The 21996-nt window shown below is 42.9% G+C and overlaps 2 protein-coding genes across 2 annotated transcripts; one reads left to right on the top strand and one right to left on the bottom strand.

The window, feature by feature from the left end:
• Positions 1-2108: 2108 nt before the first annotated feature.
• LOC311122238 (cell division cycle-associated protein 7-like) lies at positions 2109-5264 on the bottom strand (the record flags this gene model as incomplete). The annotated part of the gene is made up of 9 exons (XM_084196625.1): positions 2109-2145; positions 2445-2581; positions 3090-3239; positions 3354-3497; positions 3740-3895; positions 4172-4264; positions 4388-4705; positions 5038-5157; positions 5256-5264. 9 exons carry the CDS (start codon positions 5262-5264, stop codon positions 2109-2111), a joined length of 1164 nt encoding a protein of 387 aa, XP_084052751.1.
• Positions 5265-7125: 1861 nt separating this feature from the next.
• Positions 7126-15940, top strand: LOC311122247 (anti-Muellerian hormone type-2 receptor-like; the record flags this gene model as incomplete). The annotated part of the gene is made up of 10 exons (XM_084196636.1): positions 7126-7156; positions 8513-8704; positions 8947-9111; positions 12568-12596; positions 12765-12986; positions 13269-13383; positions 13501-13658; positions 14394-14550; positions 15252-15379; positions 15830-15940. 10 exons carry the CDS (start codon positions 7126-7128, stop codon positions 15938-15940), a joined length of 1308 nt encoding a protein of 435 aa, XP_084052762.1.
• Positions 15941-21996: the final 6056 nt, after the last annotated feature.

The raw sequence follows: 21996 nt of genomic DNA, 5'->3' as shown, positions 1-21996 counted from the left end.
GCACTTGCAATGCCAGGATTGCGGGTTTGATTCCCACTGGGGCCAACCATATGGAAATGCGTGCACGCGTGACTAAATCGCTTTGGGTACAGTGGCTTGCGAAAGTATTCACCCCCCCCCCCGGCATTTTTCCTATTTTGTTGCCTTACAACCTGGAATAAAAATAGATTTTTGGGGGGTTTGTATCATTTGATTTACACAACATGCCTACCACTTTGAAGATGCAAAATATTTTTTGGGGTGAAACAAACAAGACAAAATGTATTCAACCCCCCTACCCCCTTTTGCAGCAATTACAGCTGCAAGTATCTTGGGGTATGACTATAAGCTTGGCACATCTAGCCACTAGGATTGTTGCCCATTCTTCAAGGCAAAACTGCTCCAGCTCCTTCAAGTTGGATGGGTTCCGCTGGTGTACAGCAATCTAAGTCATACCACAGATTCTCAATTGGATTGAGGTCTGGCCTTTGACTAGGCCATTCCAAGATATTTAAACGTTTCCCCTTAAACTACTCAAGTGTTGCTTTAGCAGTATGCTTAGGGTCATTGTCCTGCTGGAAGGTGAACCTCCGTCCCAGTCTCAAATCTCTGACGACAAACAGGTTTCCCTCAAGAATTTCCCTGTATTTAGCGCCATCCATCATTCCTTCAATTCTGACCAGTTTCCCAGTCCATGCCGATGAAAAACATCCCCACAGCATGATGCTGCCAACACGCTTCACTGTGGGGATGGTGTTCTCGGAGTGATGAGGTGTTGGGTTTGCGCCAGACATAGCGTTTTCGTTGATGGCCAAAAAGCTCAATTTTAGTCTCATCTGACCAGAGTACCTTCCTCCATATGTTTGGGGAGTGTCCTACATGCCTTTTGGCGAACACCAAACGTGTTTGCTTATTTGTTTCTTTAAGCAATGGCTTTTTTTCTGGCCACTCTTCCGTAAAGCCCAGCTCTGTGTGTACGGCTTAAAGTGGTCCTATGGACAGATACTCCAATCTCCGCTGTGGAGCTTTGCAGCTCCTTCAGGGTTATCTTTGGCGTCTTTGTTGCCTCTGATTAATGCCCTCCTTGCCTGGTCCGTGAGGTTTGGTGGCCCTCACTTGGCAGGTTTGTTGTGGTGCCATATTCTTTCCATTTTTTAAATAATGGATTTAATGGTGCTCTGTGGGATGTTCAAAGTTTGATATTTTTTTATAACCCAACCCTGATCTGTACTACACAACTTTGTCCCTGACCTGTTTGGAGAGCTCCTTGGTCTTCATGGTGCCCCTTGCCTGGTGGTGCCCCTTGCTTAGTGGTGTTGCAGACTATGGTGCCTTTCAGAACAGGTGTGTATATATATACACTGAGATCATGTGACACTTAAATAAAGTCCACCTGTGTACAATCTAACTTATTATGTGACTTCTGAAGGTAATTGGTTGCACCAGATCTTATTTAGGGGCTTCATAGCAAAGGGGGTGAATACATATGCATGCACCACTTTTCCGTTATACATTTTTTAGAATTTTTTGAAACAAGTTATTTTTTTTCATTTCACCAATTTGGACTATTTTGTGTATGTCCATTACATGAAATCCAAATAAAAATCCAGTTAAATTACAGGTTGTAATGCAACAACAAAAAACGCTAAGGGGGATGAATACTTTTGCAAGGCACTGTAAGTGTCAGCTAAATGGCATATTATTCTTTAAATCTGATGTCAAATTGTTGATGTCATATCCAATTTTGTCCGCCCCTTTAGCTAGCATCTCAGGAGAGCCGACCGGTGTTGTGCCAAGTCCTCAGTAAAGTGAACGACAAGAACCTTCAATTATACTCAGTTTTCAATGTAACCTTCAAAAAATAAATCAGGATTTGACTAAACTCAGACATCGTCAAAGGTAATTTATTATAAAAAAATAAAAAAATAAAAAGATTAAAATCAACATCAATATTCCAATCAAAAACCGTAACAACAATATTGCAGAACATAATAAACCTCATCTGGATAGGAGTCAAACTGCTGTATTCCCAGACCAGTGATTCACAATATGGGCAATAGCAACAGCTCCCCCTGGTGGCCATATAAGGACATTGAAGAGACTCCCTTCAGACTCCCATTCATAAATCCTCAGTCCTCCTCCCCATTTTTCAGTTTACTGCGAAGACTAGAAAAAAAAAAAATGTGTCAAGCATAATGATTCATAATTGCAATACAATGAGGGAGAAAAACCCTTGCTATTCAAAACTACAAGTGGCTAGGTCCTAGGAAGTAGAGGTTGCTTTGTTGAATTTCAGGGGCCGTATGTATCAAGCGTTTCAGAGTAGGAGTGCTGTTCTAGGATCAGGATCAGGTTCAGGTTCAGGTTCAGGTTCAGGTCCCCCCCCCCCATGCAATCAAACTTAACTGATCCTAGATCAGTACTCCAACTCAGAGGGTAGATACATACAGCCCCCCCGGACTGACCTGCTGAGGTAAGAGTGGACATCAGAGAAGCCGTGGTACTGAGCCAGAGGGAACAGGATTCCGGTTGGGCAGCGTCCGTCTCTGGCACGGCAGAAACTGCAGTTACATATGCCTCGACACGGTGGGCACCGCCAGTCCTGCAGCAGGGGACAACAAGAACAGTTACATGAAAAAAATAAAAAATATATATATTCTACTTCAAGACTTTCATATCCTCCTAGAGAGTCTGAATGCCTCATAGCGCCACCTCTACGACCGCAGTAGGCTCTAAACATAGAGAGAGTTGTCGCTGCAGGCAACTAGGCACCCAAAGGTCCTGTTAATTAATTAATGTGCATGCTACCATGTGTTCAGGTAATGTACGTGGCCATGAACACAGTGCTGTAGACTACATCCTACTGATAAGGGAACCTGAAGACTTTTAAAACGTTGATGAATCATTAGCGCTTTTTCACACAACAGAGCTGAACCGAGCCAGGCCACACCAAGCTTTAACTGTGCTGGCCTGGTTATGCATCCACCATAGTTGTCGGAACCGTGTTGGGAAAGAACTATGAGAAAATAAAATATCAGCGCCAGCGTAGTAAGATTTAAGGTTGACACGATAGTGTGAAAAGGGTATAAGACAAGCGACGGGGTTCCTACCGGGTCGAGCAGGGCTTTCCTCACGTCCTCTCCATATCGGTTCCTCAGACACGGACCACAGAACTGTCCCGCTACACCACGACACTCCTCGCTACGGCAACACGTCTTGGTGTCGGTGGTCTTTTGGCGACACTGGTGACATGTTGAGCCCTGAGAATCAGACAGCAGAAATACATTAAATGATGCAAATTGGTCAACAAAATTGTATTGCATCATACACAAGACAACACAACACCCCTTAGACTTTGGTGAGACCTAACTTACTGTGGCGCTGTTGTACACCTTCTCCGTTGTGTGGTCTGCCACCTGGAGTAGCTCGTCCTCAGTGATCTCCCCCACAGGTCGTATGTTGTGAGGTTTGGCCTGTTTGGGACGTGGAGCACCCCTCCGCCTCGGATCACCACGTACCTGGAACAGAAGACAGGCCGCTCATTGAGAATCTATTACCAGAATAAATCTCTATACAAATCACAATCTACATTAAAATTCTATGTGAATCTATATATATATATATTTTTTTAACCCTACTGGGCCACACAAAGCTGAACTTAACCTAGACATACTGAGCTAGCTTAGTTACGGCATCCACCGTAGTTGTGGTACAGTTTGGTTTGGGTCGGCATGATCGTGTGAAAAGGGTATTTGTTAACCTCCAGCAGTTCCTCCTCCAGACTGAGCTCCAGCTCTCTCTCCTCCTGGTGGGCCTCCAATCCCTCAGCTCCCCCCATGGAGCGGGTCTGTCTCCGGGAGGATCTCATAGGGTTCTTCCTGGACTTCGCTGCTGCTCCCTTGGAGTGGGGCGCTCGCTGCAGGGGAATAGGAAGAGGTCAAGGGTCAATGAAGCTTCACTGGCCAATAGAAAACCTGGAGAAAGCTGCGCTGGCCAATAGAAAAGCTGGTGAAGCGATGATGAACAATAGAAAAGGTGTTGAAAGTTGAACATCTCTCCCACCCCATCTCCCTCACTCCACTGCATCCTCTCTAGGGACATGAATACACTGAACATGCCCTGGTTTTAAACCAGCCCAGTGAAATGTTGAGATGCTCATCCATGGTGAGCCAGAATCATGCAATCAACTCACAGAGCCTTTCTCCTTTTTAAGATTGCCTTCTCCGTTACCCTTCAGCAGGGCAGCTCCTGGCATCTTATGCAGGTCTGCTATCAACTGAGCCAACTGCAGGAGACGGGAGTTAAAAACAAGGAATACACAGCACAGCATTAGTTGTACAGCTAAACGTGACAGATTGATTGTCATCTCTCAGGACTGTGTGTGTTAATATCAAAAAGGCAGGTTTACCATAGCTTTGTTAGCCTTGATGTTCTGGGCCCTCTTGGCCAGAAAGGAGTCGACCTGTGGTAGATCATCAGCCTCAGAATCAGAATCGGACTGTTGTTTAACAGGCTGTGTTGCTTTGGTTACCGGCTTCTCTTCTACTTTAAATGTTACTGTTCCCTTCTGCTCAGCTTTCACCTTCCTCTCCTCTTCTGCACTGGAGTGAGGGGTTGGTGTGGCTGGCTTACGGGGACGCAGTGCCACCCGTAACGTGAAGCGATAGGGCGCAGGCTGTTTCAGTGGGCTGCCTTTGATATCCACTGGATTGCCACTGTCTGAACTCTGGTGGGAAGATAGGTAGATAGATAGATGACATAAGAATAACAGTTGATAACCAGATATACCTGTATGTTTGAATATTATCACGTTTTTTGACACCATATTAGATCTACATATGGAACCACTGGAAGAGAATGAGGTCCATACAAATACACATCTGATTCTTCCGATTACCTCTAAAACAGTACATTTTAAAATTAGGCCTATTATTAAAGTAACTTGCTGTGGGTAAATCAGGATTTTACATGGACCCGATTAAATAGCACAAACTCAGTGACTGGATAATTTGTAAACAGGTGCAAATAATTAATAAAAAAAATACACTGATATCAAACCTTATCACATATATCGCTTTCACTGTCAGAAAACCCATAGAACGTTCTCTCATTGTCCGACTCCTCTGTGAAAATCTCAGCGAGTTTAATAGAGAGCGAAGACATTCCCAAAACACCAGTCTAGAACACGAAAACAAAACAAATCAAAAGTTAGTTCAGTTAAACATTTTAACTGTGTAACTAGAATCAATTTAGAGAAGAAGAAGAAACAAAGTTACATTGTCCATTGTGTTTCTGGTCAAAGGCGTACTCACAAAGGCGTACTCTTGACTGTAGCTTATTGATCAGCCTAGCAAGGTAGCCTATCCAATTATTCAAATTAATCTAATCAGGATCGTGTTTATTAGGCACCAAACGGAAGAAAACGAACTGAAACAGAGAGGAACTATCTAGCGTCCAATAAAAATACGCTCATGTTTGTTTTCCGTTGCAAAACGTTTTCCTTTGCTTGCTCTAATGAACACGACCCAATATTCCATCACGTGATACAATATATCAGCGTTCAAAATAACTGGTAACTCGGAAATCTCCGACTTTTGAGCGTTCCAAAAACTGGGAACTCGGAAAAAAACGAGCTCCGAGACCGTATTTAGTTTATGTCAGACTATAAACTAAATATCGGTCCTTTAACAATAACATATTGATGATGATTTGGAATGGGACAATTTTACTCTAACCTACCTCTTTCCAACAGTACAGTCAAATATATTTATCACTAACCCCAAATAGTTTATCTGTGTTGTTTACAGTGGGAGCAAATAAAGCATAGCGGGCAGAACAAGAAGGAAGTGGGAAAAGCCAAGCACGAGCTAGCGAGATCCTATTGGCACGTTGTAGCATGTATTTGCATATTTCCTCCTCTGTGAAGTGCGCGTGTGCACAAACTCAATTCGACCTTGCACTGCTTCTGAACCACGCAAAAACAATGTTTACTTTGTCAAATAGTCAAATATGTCAAACCTAGTGCACTGTGTTCGTAACAGATTCTAGTTTTTGGAACAGAAAAATATATTGAGATCAGATGTTTCATCGATGAGAAAATAAGCAGAATGTTGGCCCAGTTTCTCCTAGTTCCATCCTCTCCCACTACCCGCGACTGGACTTCCTATCACCACCAAATATGGTTCTAAACGGATGCTTCAGCTTTATAGCCCCTGTGACCTATCTGGGTTACCCCTTCTGTCTGTGGTACAGTTGACAGGGATGCGATGTTTATGAGGGGGCATACAGGAGGAGAGGGAAATATTTAATATTAATAAAGTACTTACACTAACAAATGAAATGTTCTCCCAAGTGGCCAGTGGTCTAAGGCACTGCATCGCAGTGCTAGCTGTGCCACTAGAGATCCTGGTTCGAATCCGGGCTCTGTCGTAGCCGGCCGCGACCGGGAGACCAATGGGGCGGCGCACAATTGGCCCAGCGTCGTCCAGGGTAGGGGAGGGAATGGCCAGCAGGGATGTAGCTCAGTTGGTAGAGCATGGCGTTTGCAACGCCAGGGTTGTGGGTTCGTTTCCCAAGGGGGGCCAGTATGAAAATGTATGCACTCACTAACTGTAAGTCGCTCTGGATAAGAGCGTCTGCTAAATGACTAAAATATAAGATTGTGTGTAATGAAATGTAACACTTGTTATGTACAGAATATCACACATACTTGTTAACAACGAGGACATGAAGGCCTACAAATGTTTTTTTTTTAATTAAACACATAATAACCTAAAATAACCTCTTATCCAAAGTTATTTTCATAACTTTTTGAATAACCTAAAGTTACTTTAACGAATAAATAAATCGTCTCTCTAGGCTATTCATTCCAGTTGCAATGCATTTGTTACAATTTAGTGTTTGTGTCCTCCTTATCAGCCAGTGTGTGTGTGTGTGTGTGTGTGTGTGTGTGAGTGTGTGTGTGTGTGTGTGTGTGTGTGTGTGTGTGTGTGTGTGTGTGTGTGTGTGTGTGTGTGTGTGTGTTTGTGTGTGTGTGTGTGGGTGGGAAAACTCAGCTTGCGTTATCATCTTAGCTCACACACATCAGACCTAGCCTACAGCCAGCTCACAGAAAGACAGAAATAAGTGGAAGTACCGATTATAGCTATGTGCCTGTGGCTGTATTTAACCATCTTTGGTGAGTTATGTTTTTAATCAAATTGAATTACTGTGCTACTAATTTGAAGTTGGCATGGAATTTGGGATACTTAAAATGTTATACATAATTCAACTCCTGAGTGGCGCAGTGGTCTAAGGCACTGCATCGCAGTGCTAACTGTGTCACTAGAGATCCTGGTTCGAATCCAGGCTCTGTCGCAGCCGGCCGCGACCGGGAGACTCATGGGCGGCGCACAATTGGCCCAGCGTCGTCCAGGGTAGGGGAGGGAATGGTCGGCAGGGATGTAGCTCAGTTGATAGAGCATGGCGTTTGCAACGCCAGGGTTGTGGGTTCGATTCCCACAGGGGGCCAGTATAAAAAATATATATATATATATGTAAGTCGCTCTGGATAAGAGCGTCTGCTAAATGACTAAAATGTAAATGTAAATGTATGTGACTATCAGTTGCCATTCACTGATTTAATTGTTTCTATCTGAAAGCCTTGAAGTGTTTATGGTCTTATGAGAGGCGCTAGAAATATTGTTTCCATTGTGTACTTTGTGGATCACCAAAGACCTTCAAGTTTAGCCTACATACCTTTACAGAAATGAAAATGGATGAGTATGTTTTGAAAGCAATTCTCATGGGAAGAAGTTTCTCCATTTTATATAATTTTATCCCTAGGCCTATTCCTGAATTTCAGCGAGTTTTTCCCTGATTTAACGTAATTTAATAATTATATTCTATTCTGTTCTGTTCTGTTTCGTTCTATTCTAGTCAAGTGAAATAATATTTTAAGTGTTTCTATCTTAGTTAAATCATTACACACTGAGTGTATAAAACATTAAGGACACCTTCCTAATATTGAGTTGCTCCCCCCCTTTTGCCCTCAGAACAGCCTCAATTCGTCAGGGCATGGACTCTACAAGGTGTTGAAAGTGTTCCACAGGGATGCTGGCCCTTGTTGACTCCAATGCTTCCCACAGTTGTGTCAAGTCAGCTGGATGTCCTTTGGGCGGTGAACCATTCTTGAAACACACAGGAAACTGTTGAGCGAGAAAAACCCAGCTGCGTTGCAGTTCTTGACACAAACCGGTGTGCCTGGCACCTTCTACCATACCCCGTTCAAAGGCACTTAAATGTCTTGTCTTGCCCATTCATCCTCTGAATGGCACACATACACAATCCATGTCTCAATTGTCTCAAGGCTTGAAAATCCTTCTTTAACCTGTCTCCTCCCCTTCATCTACACTGATCTGAAGTGGATCTAACAAGTGACATCAATAAGGGATCAAAAGCTTTCACCTGGATTCACCTGGTCAGTCTATGTCATGGAAAGAGCAGGTGTCCTTAATGTTTTGGACACTCAGTGTATCTTTCCTTTCTCCTATAGGATGTCTGTCAGTGTCTGCCCCGGCTCCAGCGGTGGAGCAGGGAAGGAGCTGTGTGTTCCTGACCAGCACCCGTAACTCCAAGCAGATGGAGGCGGGCCGCGTTAACGGGACAATCCAGTACTGTGCCCACACTAACTGCTGTGCCGGCTTCTTCAAGCTTATCAGGGGCCAGCCAGTGGCAGAACTACAAGGTGATATGGGTCCACAGACCCTTCATACACCAGACACAATTAGACCAGATACCAGATTGGAAATTAAAGGCACAATGTGAAATTTCAACATCCTGTCCCTGCCTCTTTGCTCGATAATCTGAGGAATGGGGCAGGGGAAAAGTAACCACTCTCCAACCAATTCATAGACAGTCTAAAATAAATCCAAATAGCTTAAAATGTGGCATTTATTGACCCCTCTGTTTATCTGTCATTCTCTATAGGTTGCAATCCAGTAGTCGGTGACTGCCCAGACAATGCCTGCTTTACGTCAACCACCAACTATAACTACATCACATGTGTGTGCAACTCAAACCTCTGTAATGGCAACATCACCTGGAACCCAGAAGAGAAGCAACCTCAACTCAAACACTCCTCTTACTTTGTGGGTATGGATACTTTTTTTGTTTACTTGTGATATAATAATCTACACGCCTAATAACGTTCGTGTTAACGTGTGTTTGTGATTGCATCATTATTCATTTCCCTGTTGTCTGCCCATTCGCCTTGTGAGATCACTCCCATCCACTCCTCTTTTCTGTTCTGTTGTTTAACCTTGGAGCCAAAGCCCAGCGTGTGAAGTCCCCGTCGCCTCACTCCCTGTTCCTCACACCCCGTCCCCACACTCCCTGTTCCTCACACACCCTACACCCACACAGTCACAGACGGGCAACACACAGACACACAAACACGACATCTACTCTGATATATAAAGACATAGCAAGGTGTCATCCATATACTGTATGCATCTATCGCTATGTCATCCATATACTGTATACATTTATCACTATGTCATCCATAATGCAGATTTGACCTACTTTACATTAAAAACATGTACTTTATTCTGTTACTGTACTGTGTCTGCAGACATGGTCAGTGCCACTGTGGTTGTCATTGGGATGTTACTGTGTACCCTAGTTGTGGCGGTTAAATGCAGGCATCGTTTCAGAGGTTATGGTAAGTTTATGTTTACACAAATATGAATTTGGTTATAATATAACACATCCCCTTTGATTTCAACTTATTCTACTTACCTAACCCTAACCCTAACCCTAACCCTAACCCTAACCATAACCATAACCCTATAATATAAACTGAACCAAAATATAAACGCAACATGTCAAGTGTTGATCCCATGCTTCATGAGCTGAAATAAAAGATCCCAGAAAAAAAAAAAAAACGTATTTCTCTCAAATTTTGTGCCCAAATTTGTATACATCCCTGTCAGTGAGCATTTCTCCTTTGCCAAGATAATCCATCCACCTGACAGGTGTGGCATATCAAGAAGCTGATTAAACAGCATGATCATTACACAGGTGCACCTTGTGCAGAGACAATAAAAGGCTACTCTAAAATGTGCAGTTTTGTCACACAACACAATGCCACAGATGTCTCAAGTTTTGAGGGAGCGTGCAATTGGCATGCTGACTGCAGGAATGTCCACCAGAGCTGTTGCCAGAGAATTTAATGTTCATTTCTCTACCATAAGCCGCCTACAACATTGTTTTAGAGAATTTGGCAGTATGTCCAACCGGCCTCACAACCGCAGACCACGTGTAACCACGCCAGCCCAGGACCTCCACAACTGGCTTCTTCACCTGCGGGATCATCTGAGACCAGCCCCCCTGGACAACTGATGAAACTGTGGGTTTGCATAACCGAATAATTTCTGCACAAGCTGTCAGAAACCGTCTCAGGGAAGCTCATCTGCGTGCTCGTCGTCCTCACCAAGGTCTTGACCTGACTGCAGTTCGGCATCATAACGAACTTCAGTCGGCAAATGCTCACCTTCGATGGCCACTGGCACACTGGTGAAGTGTGCTCTTAACGGATGAATCCTGGGTTCATCTGTACCGGGCAGACAGCGTGTATGGCGTCATGTGGACGAGCGGTTTTCTGATGTCAACGTTGTGAACAGAGTGCCCCATGGTGGCGGTGGGGTTATGGTATAGGCAGGCATAAGCTACGGACAACGAACACAATTGCATTTTATCGCTGGAAATGTGAATGCACAGAGATATCGTGATGAGATCCTGAGGCCCATTGTCGTGCCATTCATCCGCCGCCATCATCTCATGTTTCAGCTTGATAATGCACAGCCCCATGTCACAAGGATCTGTACACAATTCCTGGAAGCTGAAAATGTCCCAGTTCTTTCATGCCTGCATACTCACCATACATGTCACCCAATGAGCATGTTTGGGAAGTTCTGGATCGAGCTTCCCAAACAAGCTCTGGATCAACGTGTTCCAGTTCCCGCCAATATCCAGCAACTTCTCACAGCCATTGAAGAGGAGTGGGAGAACATTACGCAGGCCACAATCAACAGCCTGATCCACTCTATGTGAAGGAGATATTGTATTTATTTATTTAACCTTTATTTAACTAGGCAAGTCAGTTAAGAACAAATTCTTATTTACAATGACGGCCCACCCCTGGCCAAACCCGGACGACGCTGGGCCAATTGTGCGCCGCCCTATGGCATATGTAGTGCTGCATGAGGCAAATGGTGGTCACACCAGATACTGACTGGTTTTCTGATCCACCTACCTTTTTTTTTTTTTAAGGTACTGTATCTGTGACCAACAGATGCATATCTTTATTCCCAGTCATGTGAAATCCATAAATTAAGGCCTAATGAATTTATTTCAATTGACTGATTTCCTTATATGAACTGTAACTCAGTAAAATCTTTGAAATTGTTGCTTTATATTTTTGTTCAGTGTAGATTCTATAAAATTCGACTCATTAAATATATCCCTTGTAATTCTCATAAGTATATTAAATATATATATATATATATATATATATATATATATATAGTAGATATAGATAATCTCTGGCTACTAACAGGTGCAAGACACACAAGAAGAGTCCTCTGTTTTAGACTGCCATTAGAGTTGGATAAAACGTCCTTGGTGGTGGGGATTATCAAGAGTTAATTAAAGAGTCTATGTGAGATTTGGTTCTGGGTGCCGAAATTACATTGAGATGAATATTATGAATGATTCCATTGACCTACTGATTTTAAACCTCTATATAAATAGTTATTTCTCTTTACTTACATGTTCTATTCTTTGTGGTTTTCATTGTAGACCTATGACTAACTGGATTCTCCTCCTCCTCCTCCTCCTCCTCCTCCTCCTCCTCCTCCTCCTCCCCCTCCTCCTCCTCCTCCTCCTCCTCCCTCCCTCATACCTCCTGTCCTCTGTTGTTCACTGACCTTGGTTTTCCTCCGACCACTTTCACTCCCGTCTTTCATTTCTTTTTTCAATCTCGTGATTTCTTATCTTCCTTTCCTTTTGAGTCATTCCTGAAATTCCCACTGACTGACTGACTGACTGACTGACTGGCTGACTGGTTGACTGACTGGCTGGCTGACTGACTGGCTGACTGACTGACTGGCTGGCTGGCTGACTGGCTGGCTGACTGACTGACTGGCTGACTGGCTGGCTGGCTGACTGGCTGGCTGGCTGGCTGACTGGCTAACTGGCTGGCTGGCTGGCTGGCTGGCTGGCTGACTGGCTGACTGGCTGACTGGCTGGCTGACTGGCTGGCTGGCTGACTGGCTAACTGGCTGGCTGACTGGCTGACCACCTGCCCGCCCCAACACTAATGCAACACAGTATCAGTTTGTCACATTGTCTAAAATGTTATGAGTTATTTGTTTATACTGTATTTCACCATAGGGTGAATCCTAACCTCCTCATGAATCAAACGTTTACTTAGTTATACATTGATGTCAATGGGAGAGTAAGTGGAAATGTGACTATATGCTAAGTTAGGATACACCCATGCATTAACAGTAAATGGCTTAACATGAATTCTCTCCACTCGTCTCTTAGAAGAGAAGCAGCATCTATCTTTGCCAGAGGTATCTCTGACCTCACTGTGCTCATGCCACATATCAAGGCAGTCTGATATTGACCTGACCAGCATGGAACTGCAGCAGGAAAGGATTTACTCTTACATATTTCATTCTGTGAACCTCTTCTCTTCCCGGCACATTTCAGATTGATTGATTGATTGATTGATATTTCAGATTGTGGGTCGTGGTCACTCTGCGTCGGTGTGGCAGGGCAGCTACCAAGGGAATACGGTGGCTGTGAAGGTTTTCCCTTCCTGGTGCAGACGGGAGTTCACGGCGGAGAGGGAAGTGTACGGACTACCACATCTGGTGAATTCTGGGATTGCTCACTTCCTGGGAGCCGGCAGGAAGTCAGATAGCGGAGAGTGTGTGGTGGTCCTGGAACTTGCCTCATGCGTGAGTACCACTGTTTACACAGAGAGACATACAGGTTCATACATGCTTATTATAAAGCCTTATCCCGGCATGCTTTAATACGTAGTGTTACCATAGTAATTATCTGATTCTCTAGCTCGCTTTGACGTACATACTCAAACATTCTGCTTACTGTCCAAAGTAGACATAACAGGCTTCATGTTTGTTTTTTTGTTTTTAATACTGATGTATGTTACTGTCATTTAACTAGATAACCACATGACCATGACATAAGGAAAAACGCTGACATGTCTTTCTATCCAGGGCTCTCTCAGCTCCTTTCTGTCCAGGAACACCAGTGACTGGACGACAACGCTGAACCTGGCCCTGTCTCTGTCTGAGGGACTGGCTTATCTCCATTCTGATTTCTACAGGCATGGTATGTATGGGCCATCACCATCATCATAGTTAGGAGCAAGCCCATGTAACGCTTTGTAGGTTAGCAGTAAAACCTTGAAAGTCTGTGTGTGACTGATGTCTGTGTTTGTGTTCTCAGGGGTGCACAAGCCAGCGGTGGCCCATAGAGATCTCAGCAGTAACAACGTGTTAGTGAGGGAGGATGGTACCTGTGCCCTGTGTGACTTTGGCTGTTCCACCATCCTGCGCTCATGCTCCGGTCCACAGAGCTGGCAGCGCTACATGGGCAACATACAGGTGGGCCTGTCTTCCCCCCCAACCCCAACTCCCTTCTAGTCCTTTTGTATCTTTCTCAGTTTATTGAACATATAGAGAGAGTGACAGAGATAGGACGGATAGAGGTAGAATCTATCAAACCAGTGCTGGTATGTGTGCTGGAGGCTGCGGCCCTAACAGCTTCACCAACCAGGCCACAAGCCTCTCATTTTAATAGTGACATCAACAACCATGTTTTTGATAGGCAACTGCTGTTTCTACTCTCTATAGGCCAGTGTCCAGGCAGCGAGATGATCACGTTGTTGTTGTTGTTGTTGATCATACATCATGTTGTTGTTGTTATTGTTGTTGTAGTAGATCATACATCATGTTGTTGTTGTTGTAGTAGATCATACATCATGTTGTTGTTGTTGTAGTAGATCATACACCATGTCGTTGTTGTTGTTGTTGTAGATCATACATCATGTTGTTGTTGTAGTAGATCATACACCATGTCGTTGTTGTTGTTGTTGTAGATCATACATCATGTTGTTGTTGATGTTGAAAATGATGTTGTTGTTGTAGTAGATCATACATCATGTTGTTGTTGTTGTAGTAGATCATACATCATGTTGTTGTTGCAGTAGATCATACATCATGTTGTTGTTGTTGTTGTTGTAGTAGTAGATCATACATCATGTTGTTGTTGTTGTAGTAGATCATTCATCATGTTGTTGTTGTTCAGTTTAGTTCAGCCTTTCTCCTCTCCATCTATAGGGCAGGGTCCAGGTGGGGACGTTGTGCTACATGGCCCCTGAGCTCCTGGATGGCTGCGTGAACCTGACCAGCGGCTGGTGTCTCATACAGGGAGACGTCTACGCCTTAGGAATGCTGCTCTGGGAGATGTTGATGCGCTGCTCAGACCTCTTTACAGGTAGGCTACATATCAAACCGGGGTTCAAATAGTATTTGAAATATTTCTTGAGCGTTTGCTTGAGCCTCCCTGGAGTGCCAGGTGGGCTGTGTTTCCACTTTTGGGACTATGACATCTCTTCCGTTGTAGTTATTTAGTTACTTAGGTTTCACTGTTGGCTAGCCAGCGCATAGAGTTGTGCCAGTAACCGAAAGGTCGCTGGTTCTAATCCCTGAGCCGACTAGGTAAAAAATCTGCCGATGTGCCCTTAAGCAAGGCACTTAACCCTAATTGCTCATGTAAGTTGCTCTGGATAAGAGCGTCTGCTAAATGACTAAAATGTAAAATGTAAATGTGAGATTTGGTTCTGAGATAATTCAGTCTCTTAAGAGTTCTCAGTGTTCATCATAACCATTGGGTTACCCTACGGCTAACCTAGCCTCGCTTGCAGTCTCAAAGTGCACTGCCCACAAATGTTTGTCAGTGGGAGACTACACTAACCCCCTGCCTGTGTCTCCCCCTGCAGGCTGCCCAGTGCCAGAACACAGACTACCTTATGTAGAGTTACATCCCTAACCCAAACCATAACCCTAACCTCTGTCTGTGGCCCCCTGCAGGCTGCACGCTGTCAGATCACAGACTATCTTATGAAGAGTTACCTTGCCAACACAAACCATAACCATAACCCTAACTCAAATCTCTGTCTCTGTCTCCCTCTGCAGGCTGCCTGGTGTCAGATCACAGACTGCCTTATGAAGAAGAGCTAGGGGCCAGTCCTTCTTTAGAGCAGCTTATCATCCATGTGTCTGAGAGAAGGGAACGTCCTTCAGTACCCAAACACTGGGAAAAGGTCGGCTATTTCTCCAGGAACTATTCAGTTTCAAGTATTAGAGGGGTAACCTGTCTGACCTGACTGAGTTACTAGAAGACAGTAAACAAACACATAATTCCCCGGTTATTACTTTCTAACGAATAATATAATAATAATATGCCATTTAGCAGACGCTTTTATCCAAAGCGACTTACAGTCATGCGTGCATACATTTTTGTGTATGGGTGGTCCCGGGGATTGAACCCACTACCTTGGCGTTACAAGCGCCGTGCTCTACCAGCTGAGCTACAGAGGACTACTATTGTGGTATAAAGTATTAGAGGTGATGACTGTCTGTCCTGGTGTGACTTTCCCCAAAAACATAAAGATCATCTTTAGCACTAAGACCACCTAGAAAGAATCACAATTAGGTGAAGCACGTTACACTGTGTTTTTAGGTAACTGATTAAAATGTGTTGTCTGTTGCAGGGTTTGCGTGACGTTCTGTTGGACTGTTGGGACCATGACTCAGACGCCAGACTGACAGCACAGTGTGCCAGGGACAGACTAGTGTCTCTACCCCCTTGCTGCTCCATATGATATACATCTATATCTGTAATATTATGGGATACATCATTATTCCTTAGTCTGCGACCAGACTGACACAGCACAGTGTGCCAGGTGTCTCTACTCTCATGTTTACGTGTGTGCTGTATGGTATTCTGTTGTATTCTAGTCTATACTATTATATTCTATACTTAGTCACCTCATCATTGTCACGGTCACCGTTGGAATAGCTGTGTCTGCTTGCTATTTCATTGACTTTACACATTGCCTACATCATTTTACCTTATGTTATAGGTTATTTTGTCACATTTTGTGTACTATAGTGAAACTCTATTGGGCTCTTGCTAAAGACTTGTTTGAGATTTGTTGTAGAATCCTATAAACCTAGTGGTAAACCGCACAGCAGAATCAGACGTTAGGTTGCTAAGGTACGACTGTGGTCAAAGCTGATTTTAAATGTACATTTTTTATTGTGACAATAAAAAAAAAAATTATGTTGATATTTGTAGAGTGGAGGACAGAAACGTACATTATCGTCAATTATCGTAGATTATCTGATCACTGATTTTGTGCAGAAGGCTGAATAAAGCTCACTATGATTAACGTCATAGGCATACTGTGTAATATGTTGACATGTTTCTATAGCAATAATATATAATCATATACTGTATGCCATTTAGCAAAACCTTTAAAGGTGCAATATGCAGAAGAAATCACTCTGCCATTTCCATCCTGGTTGCCTAATTTCAGTTTATGTGACAAAACAAACATTCATTGTGTAGAGAATCATTGTACCATCTAAACCGCGGTGAATATATATTTTCCATAACCAAAAAGATTGTATTTTCAGCGGTTTGAAGCTGGTGTACAAAACCGAAAGTAAAAGTCAAACTTAAGAACAGGAAGCATAGACGTAGAGCACATAGAACAGATCTACCACTTCTTATACTTGCTTTCAATGAGAATGACAGATCTATAACTCACATTTCTAAGTGAATTTGGTCGGGGTCGCCAAAAACATGACATATTGCAGCTTTAATAGAAAGCCACAGTACTGCACGCTTACATTTTCGTATGGGTGGCCCCAGCGGCAATTGAACCCATGATACAGACTTTGCAAGCTTATTATTTATGTATACAATACTTGTGTGTAATTTTGTATCTTATATGGTTTCATTTAACCATTGGATCTGAGTTCCATTGACATAGTAATGTGTTTTACAAGGAAGCACTGGCCACAAACGTTAATACAAATTAAATTAAATGACAAGAAAACAATTAGAAGCCCTGTTTAAACCTGCCATTAACATCAAATCAAATGTTATTGGTCACATACACTTGTTTAGCAGATGTTGTTGCGGGTGTAGCAAAATGCTTGTGTTTCTAGCTCCAACGGTGCAGTAATATCTAACAATTCACAACAATACACACGAATCTAAAAGTAAAATAATGGAATTAAGAAATATATAAATATTAGGTCGAACAATGTCGGGAATGGCATAGACTAAAATACAGTAGAATAGAATACAGTATATACATATGAGATGAGTAAAGCAAACATATGTAAACATTATTAAAGTGACTAGTGTTCCATTATTAAAGTGGCCAGTGATTTCAAGTCTATGTACAGTACGAGTCAAAGATTTGGACACACCTACTCATTCCAGGGCTTTTCTTTATTTTTACAATTTTCTACATTGTAGAATAATAGAGAAGACATCAAAACTATGAAATAACACATATGGAATCATGAAGTAACCAAAAAAGTGTTAAACAAATCAAAATATATTTTATATTTGAGATTCTTCAAATAGCCACCCTTTGCCTTGATGACAGCTTTGCACACTCTTGGCATTCTCTCAACCAGCTTCACCTGGAATGCTTTTCCAACAGTCTTGAAGGAGTTCCCACATACGCTGAGCACTTGTTGGCTGCTTTTCCTTCACTCTGCGGTCCGACTCATCCCAAACCATCTCAATTTGGTTGAGGTCGGGGGATTGTGGAGGCCAGGTCATCTAATGCAGCACTCCATCACTCTCCTTCTTGGTCAAATAGCCCTTACACAGCCTGGAGGTGTGTTAGGTCATTGTCCTATTGAAAAACAAATGATAATCCCACTAAGCCCAAACCAGATGGGATGGCGTCTCGCTGCAGAATGCTGTGGTAGCCATGCTGGTTAAGTGTGCCTTGAATTCTAAATCAATCACAGACAGTGTCACCAGCAAAGCACCCCCACACCATAACACCTCCTCCTCCATGCTTTACGGTGGGAAATACACATGCAGAGATTATCCGTTCTCCCACACCACTTCTCACAAAGACACGGCAGTTGGAACCAAAAATCTCCAATCTGGACTCCAGACTAAAGGACACATTTCCACCGGTCTAATGTACATTGCTCGTATTTCTTGGCCCAAGCAGGTCTCTTCTTCTTATTGGTGTCCTTTAGTAGTGGTTTCTTTGCAGCAATTAGATCATGAAGGCCTGATTCACACAGTCCCCTCTGAACAGTTGATGTTGAGATGTGTCTGTGACTTGAAATCTGCAAAGCATTTATTTGGACTGCAATTTCTGAGGCTGTTAACTCTATTGAATTTATCCTCTGCAGCAGAGGTAACTCTGGGTCTTCCCTCCCTGTGATGGTCCTCATGAGAGCCAGTTTCAACATACCGCTTGATGGTTTTTGCGACTGCACTTGAAGAAACTTTCAAAGTTCTTGAAATGTTCCGTATTGACTGACCTTCATGTCTTAAAGTAATGATGGACTGTCATTTCTCTTTGCTTATTTGAGCTGTTCTTGCCACCCCTTGGCATTTTTCCTATTTTGTTGCCTTACAACCTGGAATTAAAATGGATTTTTTGGGGGGGTTGTATCATTTGATTTACACAACATGCCTACCACTTTGAAGATGCAAAATATTTTTTATTGTGAAACAAACAAGAAATAAGACAAAAAAACAGAACTTGAGCATGCATAACTTTTCACCCCCCCCCCCAAAGTCTATACTTTGTAGAGCCACCTTTTTCAGCAATTACAGCTGCAAGTCTCTGGCACATCTAGCCACTGGGACTTTTGCCCATTATTCAAGGCAAAACTGCTCCAGCTCCTTCAAGTTGGATGGGTTCCGCTGGTGTACAGCAATCTATAAGTCATACCACAGATTCTCAATTGGATTGAGGTCTGGGCTTTGACTAGGCCATTCCAAGACATTGTTTCCCCTTAAACCACTCGAGTGTTGCTTTAACATTATGCTTAGGGTCATTGTCCTGCTGGAAGGTGAACCTCCGTCCCAGTCTCAAATATTTGGAAGACTGAAACAGGTTTCCCTCAAGAATTTCCCTGTATTTAGCGCCATCCATCATTCCTTCCATTCTGACCAGTTTCCCAGTCCCTGCCGATGAAAAACATCCCCACAGCATGATGCTGCCACCACCATGCTTCACTGTGGGGATGGTGTTCTCGGGGTGATGAGAGGTGTTGGGTTTGCGCTAGACATAGCGTTTTCCTTGATGGCCAAAAAGCTCAATTTTAGTCTCATCTGACCAGAGTACCTTCTTCCATATGTTTGGGGAGTCTCCCACATGCCTTTTGGCGAACACCAAATGTGTTTGCTTATTTTTTTCTTTAAGCAATGGCTTTTTTCTGCCCACTCTTCAGTAAAGCCCAGCTCTGTGGAGTGTACGGCTTAAAGTGGTCCTATGGACAGATACTCCAATCTCCGCTGTGGAGCTTTGCAGCTCCTTCAGGGTTATCTTTGGTCTCTTTGTTGCCTCTCTGATTAATGCCATCCTTGCCTGGTCCGTGAGTTTTGGTGGGCTGCCCTCTTGGCAGGTTTGTTGTGGTGTCATATTCTTTCAATTTTTTAATAATGGATTTAATGGTGCTCTGTGGGATGTTCAAAGTTTCTGATTTTTTTATATACCCAACCCTGAACTGTACTTCTCCATAACTTTGTCCCTGACCTGTTCGGAGAGCGCCTTGGTCTTCATGATGCCGCTTGCTTGGTGGTGCCCCTTGCTTAGTAGTGTTGCAGACTCTGGGGCCTTTCAGAACAGGTGTATATATATTGAGATCATGTGACACTTAGATTGCACACAGGTGGACTTTATTTAACTAATTATGTGACTTCTGAAGGTAATTGGTTGCACCAGATCTTATTTAGGGGCTTCATAGCAAAGGGGGTGAATACATATGCACACACCACTTCTCCGTTATTTATTTCTTAGAATTTTTTTAAACAAGTTATTTTTTTCATTTCACTTCACCAATTTGGACTATTTTGTGTATGTCCATTACATGAAATCCAAATAAAAACACATTTAAATTACAGGTTGTAAAATTTTAGATGAGATTTTAGCTTACGTTGGCTCTTATATGGCTATCTTCTGGTGTATCTAAAAAACCCAACAAAGCAGAGGACTGGTGATCAGAGGCTGATCGCTCCAGTTCTTCTTCTTTTTTTTTTATATACATGTATTCATATTTCATTGATTTTAAGTGTTTTTTGTATTGCCATTTTGTATCAGCTTTTTGTTCTTTGACTGCTTATTCAGAATGATTCATTAATTGGTCATTTTGAATGAAGAATAGCTAGCTAGCTTGGGGACTGTTTGGATTTTAATGACTAGAATGCCACATCACTGGCTCCAGTGTAGTCATTGGTAGCTTGGTAAACTATATTTTCAGAGTAGCTTCCCCAACATTGACAATTCATTGATTTGTTGTTGTCGTTTGTTTGTTTGTACTTGTATGCAAAATAAAACTAAAACATACGCGTGTTACTAGAGCTTTGATTTACTGAATTCAGGATCTCAAGATCAAAGTCTGCATACAATATTTGCACATTGTTCAGCTCATTTATCATACATTTAGCATAAGACTTAGATATAATTGACAGTTAATTGTACAATCTGATTTATAAGCACCTAATCTAAACTACTGGGATTTTTTAAACCAACACACTTTGTTTGGCTCATATATCATGAATGGAGCATCAAACTACATTTTGAGATATTTACTTTTCTACAGTTTGTCAGCGAGCTCCTTCTGGTTAGTGTTCCTCAGGGTGTACAGTGTGATGTCCAGAGCTCCTTCTGGTTAGTGTTCCTCAGGATGTACAGTGTGATGTCCAGAGCTCCTTCTGGTTAGTGTTCCTCAGGGTGTACAGTGTGATGTCCAGAGCTCCTTCTGGTTAGTGTTCCTCAGGGTGTACAATGTGATGTCCAGAGCTCCTTTCCGGCTTATCCCCTTCTTTATCCTCCGTCTGACTCCCTAAGAATTCTGGGTGATCTGAACCCTCAGAACATAGAATTCTGTTGATATTCTTCAGCTCATTCTTCACAAATGTGATGAAATTCTCTTCAAGTGACTGAACACAAAAATACAAAAGTTCAGATCAAAAGAACACCAATGTCATTTCAGCATATTGTTAAACTATGCTTTTATATCAATCATTTAATAGTACTTTTCACTTTTCTTTATCAAGACCAATGTAAAACATCTCACCCTTAGTATAGAGGGCAGGTCTGGTTGATGACTCGGGGCAGACTGACCACTAGGAATCTCTGACTGTGATCTCTTCTGTTGGTGTCTGTGGACAAAACACAAGATTATACACCTTACCCTACATACAGTAACTGGAAGACGCACACACAACGTACACACACGTAAACTGTCATGTTGTGTAATACAGTTCTCATACTTTGTTCAGTAGAACCTCTCCCTTTCTGAATAACTCTGGATGTCCCATAGATTGGTCACTCTTCATGGACACACAGCTAGTTACAGGTGAGTTTGATCTCTCCTGTTGGACTGGGCTTCAACACAACACAGACCTTCAGCCTCCAATCTGTTCTGTGTAATGATGAGGATGATGATGTCACATACTGTACACGTTCAGACAGAACATACATGTAGACTATTGTAGACACTCATTCTCTCTCTCTCTCCAACATCTTGAAGAACGATCTGGCCTTAATGTCCATGTACTCTTATAATCTCCACCGGGCACAGCCAGAAGAGGACTGGCCACCCCTCAGAGCCTGGTTCCTCTCTCTCTCTCTCTCTCTCTCTCTCTCTCTCTCTCTCT

The sequence above is a fragment of the Coregonus lavaretus genome, assembly GCF_964263955.1.
Source record: "Coregonus lavaretus genome assembly, contig: HAP1_SCAFFOLD_819, whole genome shotgun sequence".
Lineage (NCBI taxonomy): Eukaryota > Metazoa > Chordata > Actinopteri > Salmoniformes > Salmonidae > Coregonus > Coregonus lavaretus.
Note: the sequence above shows the minus strand (reverse complement) of the source record. Positions and strands in the feature narration are given on the sequence as shown.